Source organism: Pipra filicauda, unplaced genomic scaffold (assembly GCF_003945595.2).
Source record: "Pipra filicauda isolate LSUMZ 115617 unplaced genomic scaffold, ASM394559v2 scaffold177_size2800117_pilon, whole genome shotgun sequence".
In the NCBI taxonomy this organism is placed as follows: Eukaryota; Metazoa; Chordata; class Aves; order Passeriformes; family Pipridae; genus Pipra; species Pipra filicauda.
In genome coordinates, this window is record NW_024104284.1 from 208,993 (window position 1) to 226,489 (window position 17,497).

At 36.5% G+C, this 17,497-nt stretch overlaps 1 protein-coding gene across 2 annotated transcripts in view; it reads left to right on the forward strand.

Moving 5' to 3' along the window:
- The window catches only part of CUNH8orf34 (chromosome unknown C8orf34 homolog), a 133,296-nt gene that overhangs the window by 40,713 nt on the left and 75,086 nt on the right, over positions 1 to 17,497 (forward strand). For both annotated transcript variants that reach the window (XM_039379850.1, XM_039379851.1), the window contains 3 exons: positions 6,386 to 6,414; positions 12,137 to 12,306; positions 16,467 to 16,633. In XM_039379850.1, coding sequence (XP_039235784.1) covers positions 6,386 to 6,414; positions 12,137 to 12,306; positions 16,467 to 16,633 — 366 coding nt within the window. The remainder of the gene's footprint in view (positions 1 to 6,385; positions 6,415 to 12,136; positions 12,307 to 16,466; positions 16,634 to 17,497) is intronic.

Consider the following 17,497-nt stretch of genomic DNA (forward strand, 5'->3'; position numbering starts at 1 on the left):
TAATTTCAATTTACCTAATGTTCAATACATAGTCCAAGCAGGCACAGGGACTAGAATATACTGTGCTGCCAGCTGCAGTATGGCAAAAGGTCTTGACACGGGATATGCAAGGACAGCTAAGGTGACCTGTCCCACTAATGAAAGAACATATGCTTCCCTTGATTTACAAGGAGTAGGAGAATGCATTGGGAAAGTTAACTGCTGGGCAGTTGATACGTGATACAGTATTTCTGTGTTTGTGCTCAAAGCTGCACTATTAATAATGGTAGAATAATAATGCTGTTTCTGTCCTGGAGTTTTTTACAGAACCTGTGATATGCGCTGTGAGGTTGACAGTCCAGCCATCCAGAAGTTCCCTGGCCTAGACTGATCCTGAGAATGAATTCTGTCAAGTTAGTCAGAGTTGCATTGGGGTTGTCTTAGTATGTCTAAAGTTTCTGTGTCAAAACCTGTGTGTCAAGTAAATACAGAAGACTTCGTTTGGCAGGTAGGGAAATCTGGCTATTGGGAGCTTTGTGGCCATCTTCTGGATGTTTAGAAGAATGCATAAGTATTTCCTCTCATTCAGTTGAATAATGGTAGTCTGGCATATGTTAAAGTTGTAGCATTTTATTTTCTTACAGATATCTTTCTTATGCATTGAATTTGTCAGATTACATTGTGCCATTAGAAAAATCTAAGTCTTAAAAAAAAAACAACAAATTTTTATTTCGTGTTATTTCTTCCTGTAATTATTGAAGGACTACAAATGAAAGCAAAAATGGTAGGTGTCTCTGAAGTTTCACAACTTTCATTCTTATCAGATCACCAGTTCTATGATTTCAGGTGTTATATGAAATTCTGTCATTTCATATAGCATATGAAAATATTGCAAGCTTTTAAGCTACTGTAAAGCTGATCAGGAATAATGCAGCAGTCAGGGATTTTATGACTTGCCATTTCATAGAATCATACAATGGTTTGGGTTGGAAGGGACCTTAAGGATCATCTAGTTCCCCTGCACTTACCGTGGAGGGGGACATGTTCCACTAGATCAAGTTGCTCCAGGCCCCATCTAGTCTGGGAACACTTCCAGGAATGGAGCATCCACAACTTCTCTGGGCAACCTGTTCCAGTGTTTCACCACCCTCACAGTAAAGGAATTTCTTCCTAATATCTCATCTAAATCTAACCTCTTTCAGTTTGAAGCCATTATTCCTTGTCCTATCACTACATGCCCTTGTAAAATGTCACTGTCCAGCTTTTTGTAGGCCCTTTTTTGGTACTGAAAAGCTGCTATAAGATCTCCCCGTAGCCTTCTGCGCTCCATGCTGAACAACCTTACCTGTCTCCGCCTGTCTTCATAGGAGAGGTGTCTTCAGAGGAACTGTCTTCATGGCCCTCCTCTGGACTTGCTCCAAGTCCCTGTCCTTCTTGTGCTGGGGGCCCCAGACCTGGACACAAGTACTCCAGACTGGGTCTCATGAGAGCAGACTAGAGGGGGAGAATCACCTCCCTCGACCTGCTGGCCACGCTGCTTTTGATGCAGCCCAGGCCACAGTTGGCTTTCTGGGCTATGAGCACACTTTGCTGGGTCAGGTCCAGCTTCTCATCCACCAACACTCAGAAGTCCTTCTACCCAGGGCTGCTCTCAATTCATTCTCTATCCAGCCCATACTTGTCCTTGGGAGTGCTCTGAACCAGCTGCAGCAACTTGCACTTGGCTTTGTTGAACTTCATGAGGTTCACACAGCCTCCCCCCCCTCTGAAGCCTGTCGAAGTTCCTCTGGATGGCATCCCTTCCCTCCAGCGTGTCAATTGCACCACACAGCTTGGGGTTGTCAGCAAACTTGCTGAGGGTGCACTCGATCCCGCTGTCTATGTTACTAACAGAGATATTGAACAGCACCAGTAACAACACTGTCCCCTGAGGAATGCCCCTCACCACTGATTTCCACTTGGCCAGTGAGCCATTGAACACAGTTCTTTAAGTGTGACACATCCCTATCCACTGAATGATCCACCCATTAAATCCATGTCTCTCCAGATCAGAGACAAGAATGTTGTGTGGGATCATATCAAATGCCCTGCACAGGTCCTGGTAGGTGACATCAGTTGCTCTATTTCAAAAAGACCTGGTGTGGTGCCCTCTGTTTTGAAAATAAATGTTATGCTGTTGGATTGAGAACATCAAAGTCTAAAAATTTCTTTTCAAAGAGGAATAATACCACTGAGTGGAGATGCTTTAAGAACTGGATTAGAATCATAGAATCATAGAATCATAGAATCGATTGGGTTGGAAAAGACCTCCGAGATCATCGAGTCCAACCCTTGGTCCAAATCCAGTCCATTTATTAGATCATGGCACTCAGTGCCACGTCCAATCTGCGTTTAAAAATCTCCAGGGATGGTGAATCCACCACCTCTCTGGGCAGCCCATTCCAATGCCTGATTACTCTCTCTGTAAAGAATTTTCTCCTGATATCCAACCTAAATTTCCCCTGGCGGAGCTTAAGCCTGTGCCCCCTTGTCCTATTGCTGAGTGCCTGAGAGAAGAGACCAACCCCCACCTGGGGGTTGTATTTGTTGCAGGAGAGCAATAACAAATAAAACTCTTCTGCTAAGAACTGCATATGCAAGAACTAGGCATCTTTAAGACTCATGGAATTGTTATTAACAATGTTAATTTTTCTTTAGAAAGAAAGTTCTCTTGATAAACTAGAAATGAAGCAGAATATCCTAAGCAGAAGGTCTGTACTGTGGAAGATACTTGTTCTAGACTCAAAAGGGATTTTATTTTGTTAAAACATAGTGTAGGTATTTTGAGAGGTGGCTTTTACATCAAAGAAGACACTGTATATTTATTATATTTATTTCTTCATTCTTACCATTGTGCTGCTGCAGATTGCCATATAGAAAATGGGAACAGAAATCTAAGATAACTATGTAAAGAATGATTTTAATAATCCATGCTAATTTAAAAAAAGCATAATAATACTATCTAAAATATAATAAGTATTAATAAATTACATTGTTATTACATTGTTAATCATGTTTCATTTAATCCTAGTGTGCCAGACCTTTCTTGCAATCAGAGAGTACATTGTTTTTCCAGTTCCCTTCAAAAACCAAGCTAGTGACAGAATGATGTTCCGTTTGAGAGAATCTGTGCTACCATCAACAGCCCCTCTCTAGATTTGTTGCCGATCAGACATAGCAGTAGTTGTGGCTCTGGAGCATTTCTGAAGGATTGTGGAAGCATGTTCAGACCAATTATTTCATTGTTCCAACACTCTTCCAGCATAGAGGGTCGTTACACTCAAAAGTAGAAACAAGTGCCCTGAATCTGTCTGTGTGATTCAGCAGCAGCTGAGTGGGCTGGATAGCTGTGATGCCTGATCAAATTTCAGCACCCTTAATTACTTTTAAAAGGGAGGATTTTTTAAAGACATAAAATTGGCAACTGGCTACCTAACTAATTCCCACTGTAAACCTCATCCATGAGCCTTAGCTGATGGTGGGAAGCAAACTTCTCACCCCTTTATTTGGAATGGTTAGTAAGAGTGGTAGGAGTGTATAGTTGTCAGTCATAGCATGATATAAAACTATGGCAAATGTTGTCTGTGAGAAACAGCTGCTATAAGAGAAAGTGTGAAACTCCCTTATTACTCCTTTATTTCTGGTGGATATGCCTTTGACATCAGAAGACCTTTCCCAATAAAGGAATGAGAATATTTTTAACAGTCCCCTTCTTATCTACTGCTCAGTGTCTTGAGGCAGAGCAATGATGACACACCCTTAAAACTTCCGTTCTCTACATTCATCATTGTGCAGAGTCAGGCTTTAAATGCTCTAAACAGAGAAAAGTCAGAAATAGTTGTTTGTAGTAACATATATTCTAACAAAGCCATGGGATTTAAGGTTGAATAAACTAGATGTGTCAGTTTTTCTGGTGTTAGAGTTTTTTTTGGTGATTAGGATTAAGTTTTGATGGAAAAGAGTTACAATTGACTAAATTGTCAGGTTAAAAGTTTTTAGTGTATAGACATTTTGGCTACACCTGTGAATGTTTTGTCTAAAACTGAACCATTGCTGTTTCCATTTAGAGTAGTTTCATGGAATGGGCTGTCCCTTTGTCTCTAGTATTCGGTGATTTTACAATGACATTTTCTTATTTAGAGTATATAAAAATAAAATTTCTATTTTCTCTATTATGTTGTATGAAAGCCACAGACAAAAAGCTGAAGACAACTATATGAAGTACAGAGAGCAAAATCAGATACTTGTCACAAATAAGTGACAAGAGGGTTTTCTTTTTGAAAAGTGCTGATGTCTGGATACTACCAATTACATGAACCAGAGCTAGCAACCATCACTACCATTACTTTTTAGAAATTGAACTATTTTAATACTTTATAGAAATTTAACTATTTTAAATTGTCGGTATATTACTTGAAAGTAAAGTAAAGTAAAGTACTTGAAAGTAAAGTAAACTATTTGACTACTGAAAAGTCAGGAGTCTGCAAAGGGCTAAGAAATTAACAGAAATCCTAAATACTCCTGTGTAATGACGATGACAATATCTCTAGTTGCAATTTCAGCATTCTGGATTAAGGGTTTGGTGGTTGTGGGTTTTTTTGTTTTTGTTTTTTTTTTTAATGTTATTCTAAATACGCAAGGGTTTGAATTTTTTGAGGAGCTACTTTCTGAAAATTGGAGTCCATATTATTCCACCTGAAATCTGCAACCAAAAAAATTACCTCACTCTTGTGATTTTCTGTTTACTGTACACTGCAAATCCCCCCTCCTCTCAAGTTCAGCCATGATATCCTGTGAGTTTGGCAACTGCAAAAAAAATTGGTAAGAGATGGGCACACACTAACTGTGTGGTGCAGTAGAGTCTTGGAAGGAAATAAGAAGCATTTTTACACCCAACGTTTTATGGGTTGTTTATCCTGGTCTCTGCTAATGGAGTTGTGTTATCAGTGACTAAAAGAGTACTGTTAATAATAATGAGGCTCAAGACATAACAGAAAGATCTGTGTGGCTGACAGTATGGTAAATACCACCTCCAGAAGACTCACCATGCCAAGATTGCTGTAATAAGCTCCTGATAAAATTTCTTCCCCAGAATCCTTTTTTTTTTTCCTCTTGATGACCCATTAGAGAGAGAGAGCTAAAAATAGTTTGCAGGTTTAATTCCATGATTGCAAAAATAAAAGTTTTCTAAATGTGTAAAATTTTATTTTGGCAACGTGTCTTCAGAAACTGCTAACTCTCTGCATGCTTGTCTGAGAAATACAATTAATTTTGGTGTCTTGCTACTGTTTCCTATTTAGTGAAGAAGAAATTTGAGGCATTCTGGTCAATTCAATTACTCAGCTTAGTCTTGTCTAAATTCAGAATAAGTTCTGGCAAGGAATGTGATTTACAACATATACAAACAAAAAGCATTTTACAAAAAGCACTCATTTAAAGTATGGATGTTTTTCAGTTTTATGTGCTTATATGTAACATTGAAGTGTGTGATCTTCCTATGCATGGATATGTCTCCACTTTAGTTTCACCACCAGGAGAAACTTGGTTTTTGAAGCTCTAACCTGGAAGTGTTTCTTATCAAACCTCGTAGGAATCTGGGAAATGCTTTGTTTTCAATGTATCTGAATTTTCAACATGATAGCATTAAATGTATAATTACTTGATAACTACTTGTGATATGATATGTGCAGGCCTATTAAAAATTCTGAGACCAGCTGTGTATATTTAATGTTCTACAGGATTATCATACTTAAAAGAGTTAGATGACATGATGGAGGAAAGTATAGGAAAGACATGGGCAGGTATCAGCAGAAAGGACAAGAGCAAATATACAAGTTCTTTTTCAGAGGATTTAGAAAAATTGTTTTGGATTCTGTTGGGAAATTTTACTTTATGTTCCAAAGTTCCACCTGTTTTTATAGAATCATTTCTACATTGTACTACGGAGAAAGATAAAAGAGTCATGTCCATATTGCCCTCTAGTTGCAGCAAGATGTGTTATGCATGCTGGTCAGGGTGAGATTTGCGTAATAAGGTGTTCATTGGTAAGTACAATGTTGCTGATTTAGTTTCAGAATGCAGGTAGAATTGCACTTAACCTTCTTGTCACTTTACTGGCACGTCTGCTATTTTCATTTCCATAGTTTTTTGAAAACTCATTTTGGTAATATTGCAGCTGATGTAAAAGTATATTGTTTCCAGGCAATTTCACTAGTGGAACTAAATATGATACATTGTATGGTACGGCAGCATGCAGAGAACAATATGTAAACTTTTCAAATTAAACCTTACTTTTACTTACTGTAGTAGAAGACATTATAGAAAGTATGTTTCTAAATTTTTTTTTTCCAATCTGTTTCATTTTCAGGCATTGCTGTTTCTGATGAACTTGATAAGGTAAGATTGATAAGGTGTACCTAATGAACAGTACAAAGAGGCAGATGATTGTGATAATTTTAGGCAATGAGAGCTGCATCTCTCTGTCCTGGCATACAGACTTCAGTTCTGCTGGGTTCAGAGGAAGTTTAGGTATGGAAAGCTGTGTAAGTAGAGTATATGTGGATACATTAAGAGCTTGACTGGAAAGGGCTGTCAAGTACGGAAAAAAACTCTCACTGAGTTTGAGAGACTCTCAGTGAGGCCATGGAAATACTTTTTAATCATGACACCATCTTTGCTTAGTACAGTCTGTTGGGTTACTTTTTGTACTTTTGGAAACATTTAGCCTTAAATACCTTTTATTCATGAAGTCATGAATCCTGCATTCCCAGATATGATTTGTGAAAATATTTAGGAATTATTTTTGTTTCTAGATTTGATCAGGAATGCACAGGGCATAAAAATCAGTCTTTACCTCCTTGTTGAATGCAACAAACAATGATCTCAGTCCCTTTTGATACATTACACAGTTAATATGAATTTTAGTTTTAGCTGTAATAAACTACATTGAAAGAGTAATCAAACTAATTTTTCAAATTACCAAAGGAAACAGAGCACCTTTATCTTCTCTATTCTCACCCGTGAACAGCAGTATGCTTCAAGTGCCAAGAATCTTGGGTTGTGTTCTTGGTGTCGGAAACAATTGCTGTCAGGGAAATGAGATCAAAAGGTACATAAGACACAGGAATAATGCTTAATATAGAACACATTTTTTAAAAAAATATTTTTCCTTTCTGCTGGTAAAATGAGGACACAAATCTTTCTGACACAAGTGCATATAAAATACCTCCACTGCGTTCTCCAAGGAAGGCCAGTTAGACAAGACTGATCACTGTTACCATGTAGTCATGAGCATTTGTGGCTGCCATTTCAAAACTATGATTTAAGTCTTCTTTCCTACTATTTTCATAACTGTGTTCAGAAGTGATGATAAAAATGATTGGAAAGCCTTTCCATTAGAATGCTTACCTTTAAGAATACTCATGAAGAACTCCATTTCATTTTGTTTGATGAAAAAAACCTATAAAATACTGTTTGTGGGAGGAAAAGACATTTTGGGCTAGAGCCTGTTATCAACACTTTTTACATCTATTTTTAGGATATAATTTCTGTTAATTTTTTTAAACTATAATATTGCTCAAAAACATTAATTTTTTTATATTTAATTATTCAGTGTGAAAACTGAGATGGGGAACATAATTTGGGGCTTTCCTCAGGATCCACATTGAGCAAAGAGATAATTTTTTTTTGGTTACTGTTTGTTTACTTAATTGTTTATAATTTAAAATTGAAAGGTATATCCATTTATTTATGCATCATTTAAAAAGCTTGGTATTCCTATTTTCTAATATGGATTTTGAAGGACTTCCATCGTGAGAAGTACTTTTGGGTATTTCTGAATTTTTGAAACAAAACTTGGAATTACGGTATGTACATTCAATAGCATGCATTAGCTGACACCTTTGGACTACTGCATCTGGTTTAATGTATGTTTCTGATGAGGACAGGTAAATAGAACATTCTTGAAGTCAGAAGCTATTTGTAAAATAAATAAACCCCCAAACAATTAAGCTCTTGACATGTGTCATTTGTGCAGCATTGCTCAACAGGCTTTCAGCACAGACTTAGAGGAGTGATTTTTCATCTCCACGGGCTTTAGTGATCTTCATTTTTATTTCTTGTTTAGACCCTTAGGGATTTTTAATGAACATAAAATCTAGTTCTGTCTTAAGAATATAAGCATAGTTAGGACCATTTTGTGGAGTCCTGCCTCCTAGGAATGATTCCTAGGAAGCTAATTCCTGAAATGTTCCTGTGACTTGTTTCTGCATGTATTACTTGGCTTGAACAAAAAGCAGCCAAAGACTACCTGATAATGGTTGTTTTAAAGTTAATGTGTTCTGAATGTGTTCACAGGTGATGTTTATTTTTCAGATATAAATGTAGCCAAGTTGTAATTCCTATCCCAGAAATAAATGCTGATACTAGAACTTCTTGTCTAGGCTGTGGCAGCATTGAATCATTTTTTGAAACCACATTGATCTGTGGTTTGGATTAACCATTTAACCCATTGGGTGCATGTCATGGGTCTAGAATAACATGGCCAAACTTGGCATTGGATTCTGTTAAAACATTGAAATTGCCATAGGTGTTATGAGAGACATAAAACTAAACACAGTAATAAACTTCTATACACTCTTCCTTGCTTTATTTTCCTGATGATCTGGAATATCTGGGGGACTAGGACAGAGCCCATAATTCTGATGCTTTGTCTGTGGTTTAAATTATGAACCTGGAGAAAACAGAGAATACATGTGTATATTCCTCTATTTTTTTTCCTCATTGTGTATTTTTTTAAATTACTTCTTTCTGGCTTTAGTAACGCCTTCATCAGGGGAGTACTTAATCAGTATTGTTGGTTGATGTAAGTCCTCCTCCAAGTAATCCAGTTAGTTAGTTAGTTGCTTAGTTACTTGAGCATTTGGATTTGGAAAAACAGTTTGCTCTGAATTACAATGACTTTTGTAGAAGGGTTTCATTTAAATGGACTCGTGTCAAATATCTGCTTTTATTAGCTTTGTATCAGTACTTAGGGCTTTAGTCTGAGAGAGAGAAAATACAGGCAGACAAGGTCAGTCTTTCAGTCAAAATGGAATCTTTCAGTTTGACTTAGTCTCAAAAAACTCATGAGTCCACTAGTAACTGTGCAAAAAAAAAAAGTCCTATAATGACTGCATTTAAAACAGATTTATTGTATAGATTCCCTTCTTTTTCATCTCAGTTACTTCAGACTTGCAGTGTTTGTTCTCTCTCTCTTGACTCAGCCTGCATCTCTAGGCCATAGAAGCTATGTAAAATCAGAGACTGGCACTCAAGTATGCTGTGTAAGGAAAGGAAATAAGAAAGGATGCTTTGTGAATCACATATTTTAAAACTAAAGTGCAGAGTTAATATAATACAAATTTCTGAATTGACTCACCCTCCATACCACTGAACAGAAACTGTTGAAGAGCTTTAGGAAACTACACACTTTCATGCATAATGTGAAGAGCTTAATGTAAACAAAGGAGAGCTAGGAAGTTAACCTTTCTTTGAAATTCACAGAATTCTAGGGTGAAAAAAATTCTCACAAAAAACAGTGATGGGAGAGACCTACCATAACGCTGTGAAATTTATCCCAAATACCCAATGATGTTTTTCAATCACTTTAAACATTAATAATGGGAGACATCTAAGTGTTAGAGATCGACAAGCAAACTCAAGGGAAGATCAAAAAATTTATAGCAGATTTTGACCCTCAATGTTAATATTAAAAAATATTCTGTACTGTCTAGCGTATACTTTCTTCTCATATGTAGTATTACTTCAGTGAACACAGATTAATAAAATAGATGAAACAACTCTTCTTATGTCATAAAACCAAAAACATTTCTTCTCACCTAAAAGTATTTCTAATGATGGAAATTCCCTTAAAATCCATATCAGAAAATAGGAATACCAGGCTTTTTAAATGATGCATAAATAAATGGATATAAAAATGTTTCGTTCTCTGGTAGAGGTTGCATTGAGCAACCACAACTCAGCCCAATGTGAAGATGAGATTCAGCTGTCTTGCAATCTTTCCCTTCTTTTCCTAGTCTCCACATAAAGGAAGGTTGAGTGTGTCAAACCGGTAGCCAGTGATGTGGATAAGAGGATAACACGTGGGCTGCTCCATGAAATAGTGCTCTCGGTTCATTTATTGCAGATTTAAATACCTACCTGTCCTGAAAATATTTCTGTGCCCACTAATGTCACTGTCAATCTCTTGTTATTTATGGGGGAATATAGATTGGAAATCAATTAAGATTGTAAGATTTATATGAAAAAAAAAAGAAACCAGCCAAAAAAACCCCAACCCAAAACTATAAAAACTTGTTAGAGAACAGAATACTTCATCTGAATTTATTGCAGCCTTTGAAATAGTGCCAAAGAAACATCCTCATATTCTGAATAGAGCTGTCTCTGATTCTCCATTTACTGTTTTCACTGTGGCTGCTTATATAGTTGAAAGGAGGACAATAAATTAGGTCACTGAAACTGTGGTGTACTAATCTAACATGATGCAAAAAGTAATGCAAGGTGATAAAGTAAGGCAAAGCATGACTATGTAATGTAAATTACATTTCTATTAAGTAAAGTATGAAACTGCTACTTTAATCCCTAAAATGCCTAGGAAAGAAATTAGCATAACAAGGACAGTTGCAGCATTCATGGTTTATTTATTCATATGTTGATGGTGTAGTGTACAGTGTCAGAAAAAACTTAAGGTACTGACAAAAGGATACATTTTTAGGTGCTTTTCATTTTCACTTAAGACGCTGAAAGCTTTTAGCAAGATGGACACTAAGATATTCTGACTTTCAGGAACCATTTTTTATTCCTTATTAGAAATTATCTTAGGGAGAAAGAGAAGGAAGCAAATAGCTAGAATAGAAGGAATAAACCTCAGAAAGGTTGTGGGCAATCTTAATGAAGGCATTGTGGGCAATCCTTTTTCTAAGCTCATAAGCACATGATGGTAGTCACACCAGTGACAGTTTATGCTTGTCAAGAGCCTAAAGGTGACTGTCATGTAGTCTACCTGACCTGACTATGACACAGCTCCAAATAAATGCACAAAATGTATATTTGTAAGTACATAAGAGCAGAACAGCACTGGCTAGATATCCTGATATCTCCAAAGCTGTGGTGTTTTCCTCAGATTTCTCTCTTCTGTATGGTCTGTATTCAATTTTCAGTGGTCCTTGCAGAAAACAGACATCATGTAAAAGTGAATTAGTCAAATGATGGACAACTCTGTAGAGAGGAATGTGGTAATGCACTCACAGGCACATTGCAGAAAGCAGAACAAAACAACAAGGTTGAGTGAATTGGATCCAGGGCCTGGGTCGCATTTGGTTCTGTCAAAATAGAAGCTCTGGAGTTCTGCTCAGAAAACTTACAGCATCTAGCCAGAGCTAGGTAAATATATTCATATTAAAAGTAGTTTGCAACCTTTTTTGGTTTTTTGTTTCTTTCAGTTCAGTAGAGGCCTCTACTTCAAACTGTGCTTTTACCGTATCTGTTTCAATTAGGAAGAGGCTTCAAAAGTGATTCTTTTTTAGGGAGGAGAGAAAATATGTTTTCTATGCTAAATAATTGCTGTGCTGTACATTTTCCAGATGCTTTTTGTTTGGAAAGCATTGTTTCAAGGCAGAAATACTTATTGAGGCACTGAGGTCGATAACAGCCACGGATTTTTTCCCTAAAATTTTCTCTCGTTAAATGATAGGAATAGAATATGTCTCTTCTAATTAAGAACAGTGTGTTTGAAATTTCTTTGCTAACCTAGAAAAGAATTTAGTAAAATTAAAATAAATATTCCTATCCCATAATTTCATATCTTTTTCTTTGGTATACAGGTCTATTTTTTAGTTTGACTGTGCTTTTGTTATATCTCCTGGAATTTTGTTAATGGGAAACTTTCCATTAGTCTGTCATTGTTTCTGGGTATTTTGTAGCCCTCTGAAGTGATAATGTACTGTACTATTTTTGTACTTTTTTAGTGAATTTTTTTTTCACTTTTCTTTCTCTATTTACACCTATGGTTAAGAACAAACAGTGCATTGTTTTTTTTTTTATTTTTTTTTCCCTTCAGGACACAACAGGTTTTAACACCCCCCTTCTCAGACCTCGTGTGATTGGAGAATGGGTTGGCCGTGAAGAGAATGATGCAGACCCTCTGGCTGCTGAGATGCTACAGCCACCAGTACCAAGAAATAAAAATGAGCAGTGGGACAGTGAGGATAGCAGCAGTCCTGGAGGAAGGTGGGATTTTGGTCCAGCCTAGAAAAAGTATATTTTGTGAAACAGAGCTGTCTTTTTAACAAAAACTCCATTTCTGAGAGCAGAGTGCAGGGCTTTTCAATTCCCATGTCATACTGCAGCAGCATGCAGAATAAATGGAAGTCATTAATATGTGACTGATTTCTTCTCATGCTTTTATATATGATTAACTTCATACTCATTTGCAATCACATTAATTCCCATGTATAAAGCTAAGGTTATATTGACATGACTGGGGTCCAGCGTGTAATAATTTGCAAGGTATAGCTTTGTTCAGATACTTCAAACCCTTCCATCTTTCCACAATTGGTAGTTGGTATTTGTTACTCTTCTTGACACTTTAGTGATAAACCTGATTTTCTCATTTAAAGAAAAGATGGACAAGGGAAACAGTATCTATGTTATTTTTATCAGGACTTCCTGAATTTATCTTCTTTTCATATACCTAGCATTTTGGTGTCAATAACAGGTCTTTCTCAAAGAAAAATTGTGTTCTCTGCAGTAAATAACTTCTGAAGATTTATTGTGCTTGTCTGAGAATGAAGGAGTATGTTTGTTTGTTAATGTGCTTCAGCTACATGAAAGAGATTATCATTTTTACAGGGAGTCCATTTTCCATGATTTAAAGATACTGGTTTATCACAGAAGTTAAATACTCACAGCTTTCCTTTAAAAGGAATTAATGCCTATCTTTTTTAAGTGTAAATCTTGTACACTGCCTCTGTTAATTGGCTTAAAAACCTACTTTTCTCCCTCAGCCCTGTAGCATTTCTCCTTGGTTATAACTAGTATGCTGACTGCAGCAGACACCTTTTTCTTCCTCTTTTAAGAAGGCAGAAACTGTCTGCTTTCATTTTGAAATATCTGAGGTATTCCTTCACTGTGTCCTCCATGTGCCTTCTCCATTGGAATTTACCTCCCTGTCAGAAGGAGACTAGTCCGTCACTAGGTTTACTCTTAAAGACTGCATTCATTAACTTTCCTCACATGTTTGTAATGTTTGTTATCCATGAGTACTTCATTTAATTAGACTATTGTGGGGAAAGCTGCAAGTACTACTATTTCAAAGTAACAGCATGTAGTAATGATCAACCAGACATTGGATGGGAACCAGCACAACTCAGACACTGGATCTCTCTCCAGTGCTATTCCTGGGAAAGTAATGGAGTCAGCAATGGGTGCTGCAGCTTGATTGTGCAGGCCTGTGTTTCTTTTTCCTTATTCAGCAGCCAATAAAGACACCGAATAAAGATCTGTTCCACATTGCAAAGAGAATTGAGGATATTGTATCCTATCTGTCAATAGGAAGGAGCAGAAATAAGCATCTCTGTCTAATCTCCAGAAGGGAGCAAAGAGGTTAGTTCTGAGTAACAAAGATGATTCAAAGCAACGCATTTTTCTCTTTGTAGAGGGTGGTACAAGATGTGAGAAACCTCTCAGCTAATGCTATAATTAAAAAATATGATTAATGGCTTTGAGAATAGCATTTGAGAAGTCTTGTTGAGTATCATGGCAAAATCACATTGCCTGGCATATGAACAAGGAGAATATGGGGTACTTGATGCCAGGAAAAACTCATGGGGTACTGCTAAAGACCTATTGAAAAATATGTATCGTGGGAGTACTGATTTTCAGTGGAAATGAATAACTACTAGATTACATACAGCATATGGATTTACATTTGGATGACTGATTTTATGTCTGGGATAATTCTTGGTTCGTTAGCATTTCATAACTTTTGTAAGGCATTTATAAAAAACATGTTTGCAGTCTTGCAAAAGAATAAATAAAGTTGCAGAACTTCAAGGTAGTGGTGCTACTAAGATTGATGCCAACTATATATGGAAGTTTAAAAGACCTGTGTTGATCAAGGTTAATCTGAATATTTAATAATAGTTCACTAATAACTGGCAGTTGCTTCAAGGTCTAATGCAGTATTCCTGTGAATTAAAGTGCTATTAGCAGAATTTGGAATTGAGCGTATACCAAATGTGTGAGACAAGTATTAGATAACAGTAACTTCATTTTAATGTAATATCCAAAAATAGTGGGAAGAGTATAAATTTTACAAGATTAAGTGAAACTCTCAAATGAGTGAAGTTGTCAGTTGTAAAGAATTTTTGGCTACCTCGTCTGTATTTCATTCACCACTTAGTAGTTAATGTAGCCTAAAATAATTCATTTATACTTTTACCTGGCAAATGAAAGCAGGAGCAATTGGAAATTCACATTAAATGTTTCCAATTATGTCTTGTTAAATTTTATGTAGCAACACTTTAAATAAGAAGTGATAGTTTAAGGATCACTATTTATCAAAATTTATGTGATAAGCCAGCAAATTCTTTAAACTAATCCTAATAATCAGTTAAAGTATAAGAACAAGAAAGTGAAGACTGAAATTGTCCCATTATTTCCAGATAATGTTTTCTTTACCTGTCACTAAACATAAGGAAATGCTACAAAAATAAAACATTATGTAAATATCCAGAGGATTAGGCATTGGCAGATCACTGGTCAAGTAACTGCCATCAGTGTCATGTGACACATGTTGTTTTCACAGACCATAGAGTACAAGCTTTTTGGGGAAGCCCTGCGTCCTTACACATTCATTGCATTCTGTAAAGGATGGAATGGACTGCAGGAAGCAGCATATTCCTATGGATCTGTTGATAACATGTTGATAACATGCTCATTTACAGTATTTGTCTTTTCAGCATAAAGCAGATCATAGCGAATATACGTAGTATGTAATATTTGGGAATCTGTAAGTTGTCTGATTTTCTGTCTTTGCAACCATGATCCTCGTTTTTTGCTCTATTCAGTAGTGCACAGTGGGAAAGAACCACTATTTCCTCTGTAAAAACATACATTCCTGTGATGATAAGCAACAGAAGCAGACGTGTATTTGAAAGCCAGGTTCAGTTACTCAAGAAAAGAAATAAAAAAAAGGAGCACCTGAAAGGACAGATGTCACTAATGTTTTGCCTGGAAAAGACAGTGTAGCCAGTCTGAGTTGCCATATTAGGATTGCTACAGAGGAAAGACTGTGTTTGTTACTGGTTTTGTACTGCTCTCTGTTGCTCCTGTAAGGAAGCAAGGCAAGGTATTAGTAAGTGATAAGAGACCATGGAAAAGTGCTGATGGCAATCCTGCTGGTACTGAGCTCATGTTTCAGAAATTCGAACACCATGAAAATAGGATTAAACTCATTTTCAAGTCACAGTTGGTAGTTTTCTACATGAAAATTTTTTTGGAGGAATTCTGAGAAGATGCAAGGCTCTTGGGAATCTTCCTCAAGGGATAATGTATGTACACAGTGGGGAATTTGAGTGTTTTTTAATATGATGCTCTTTTCTCTTAGAGCCTGAAATGAACTAGAGCTTGCAGAGGCCCCATTCATAACCTGATGTCCTAAACTCAAAGGCCATTCTTCATCTCCAAGGTCCACTTTGCCTTATTAGTGTTTATCTTTGCTGGGAAATGAACTATTGTTGATTATACTAAATTTCATATGTTGGCTACAGATGGGCCTTGCTGCAACAGACTATAAGAACAATCTGAGGTGGTGTTGATACTCTCATGTGGAGCACCAAATTTCTGTTTGTTGTTTTTATATTGTAAGAAATCAGAAATGGCAAATGGTAGCAAGTCCTGCTTTAGACTGTTCTGCTAACTTCTGCGCATTTCCAGTTCTCTGTTATTTAGGTTAGGGATACAACTCAGCAAACTATGAGAATTGTTATAAATATATAGCCCTTAATTCTGTGGGGTCATGGTAACATAACCACTCAAGGGAGAAGTTCTTTGTTGTCAACTTTGTTGCTATGCGATCAATGCCTTAGCAATACTGATTGATGTCATGTTGCTCTATATATGTAGCTTATTTAGACTTGATTAATGCCCATAAAGTCAATGGGAAATCTACCAAATTCAATCAAGACTTTAAATAGGAACTGCAAACACAAACTGACTTAGAACATCCAATGATTGGGGAATGAGTGATAACCAGTTGGTTTATGTGTGATCTGATGGTGTTAACCTTCATATCTGGAAGACATCATGGACTACAGTAATTTGACAAAATTGTGACAAATTTTGAAGAGAGCACTAGTAAGAGAAAGTTGTGCTTTCCTCTCTCACAGCTTAAAAATGGAGCCAAAGACCAAAGGACTAAAACATCAACAGCAGCAACATAAGAAACTGCTGGCTGCCATGCTTTCTCAGGACTCCTTTGATTCTGCTCAAAGCACAGCTCCATCTGTAACCGAAGAAGATATTGACAATGAAGATGATGCAATGGAACTATTGGGTAACTGCAAAAAATTATGTGTATTTTCTGATTTTTTTATTGTAAGTGTAATACACAATCAAACATAGATTAGTGTCTCTATAATCTCTCTATAGTCTTTCTATTGAAACTGCTCTCTATATTTGAAGCTGAAGTATCTAGCAGCTGTGTGAAGGTTCAGAAGTTTTAGCTTAAAACTTTCAGGAGAAATGTAATGAAGACAATAAATATAGGTCAATAAACTGCCAACTGCATCAAAATCCCATGAGATGTCAAAAGCTTCAGGTGCTTAAAGTAATTAATTTGGTTTCCTACAATTGCAGGTTCTGCTTGTATTTATGTAGAAAGAACAGAATCGGCTTCACTGTCTTTCATCTGGGTCTTCTTTTTCTTAGCTATATCGAAGTTTTAACCTCAGTGGATTTTATTCGAGACTAACGAGCTACAAACAGCTTATGCAATGTGAATTTGTAACCCCTTCAGAGGATCTGATTGTAAATTTCCACTACACTCTATTGTATCTTAAATTGTACTGTAGAAGGCTTGATGCTCACTGCTTTGTCCCTTTCCTGGAAGCACTAGTTCTGAAAGGAGGGACATTGTTGAAGAAAATGAATTAATAGTCTCTTTTCTACCATTTTTCAGTCTTTCAGTGTAAGATGCTTAAAAAGTAGTCATGAATTTAAGTATTTTTTTCCCAACTTTTGCTATATGGAACTCTATGTGGGATCACAGCATGGGAAATCTGTAACTTCTGAATAGGGCAGCGTTCTTATGTTTACAAATTCTGGAAAAAATATTTTTTTTCAGGTTGGACTTTAATCTAAAAATCAAGAAAACACATGGTACTCTTTTTTTCTGTATATATTTCTGTAGCTTCCTTAC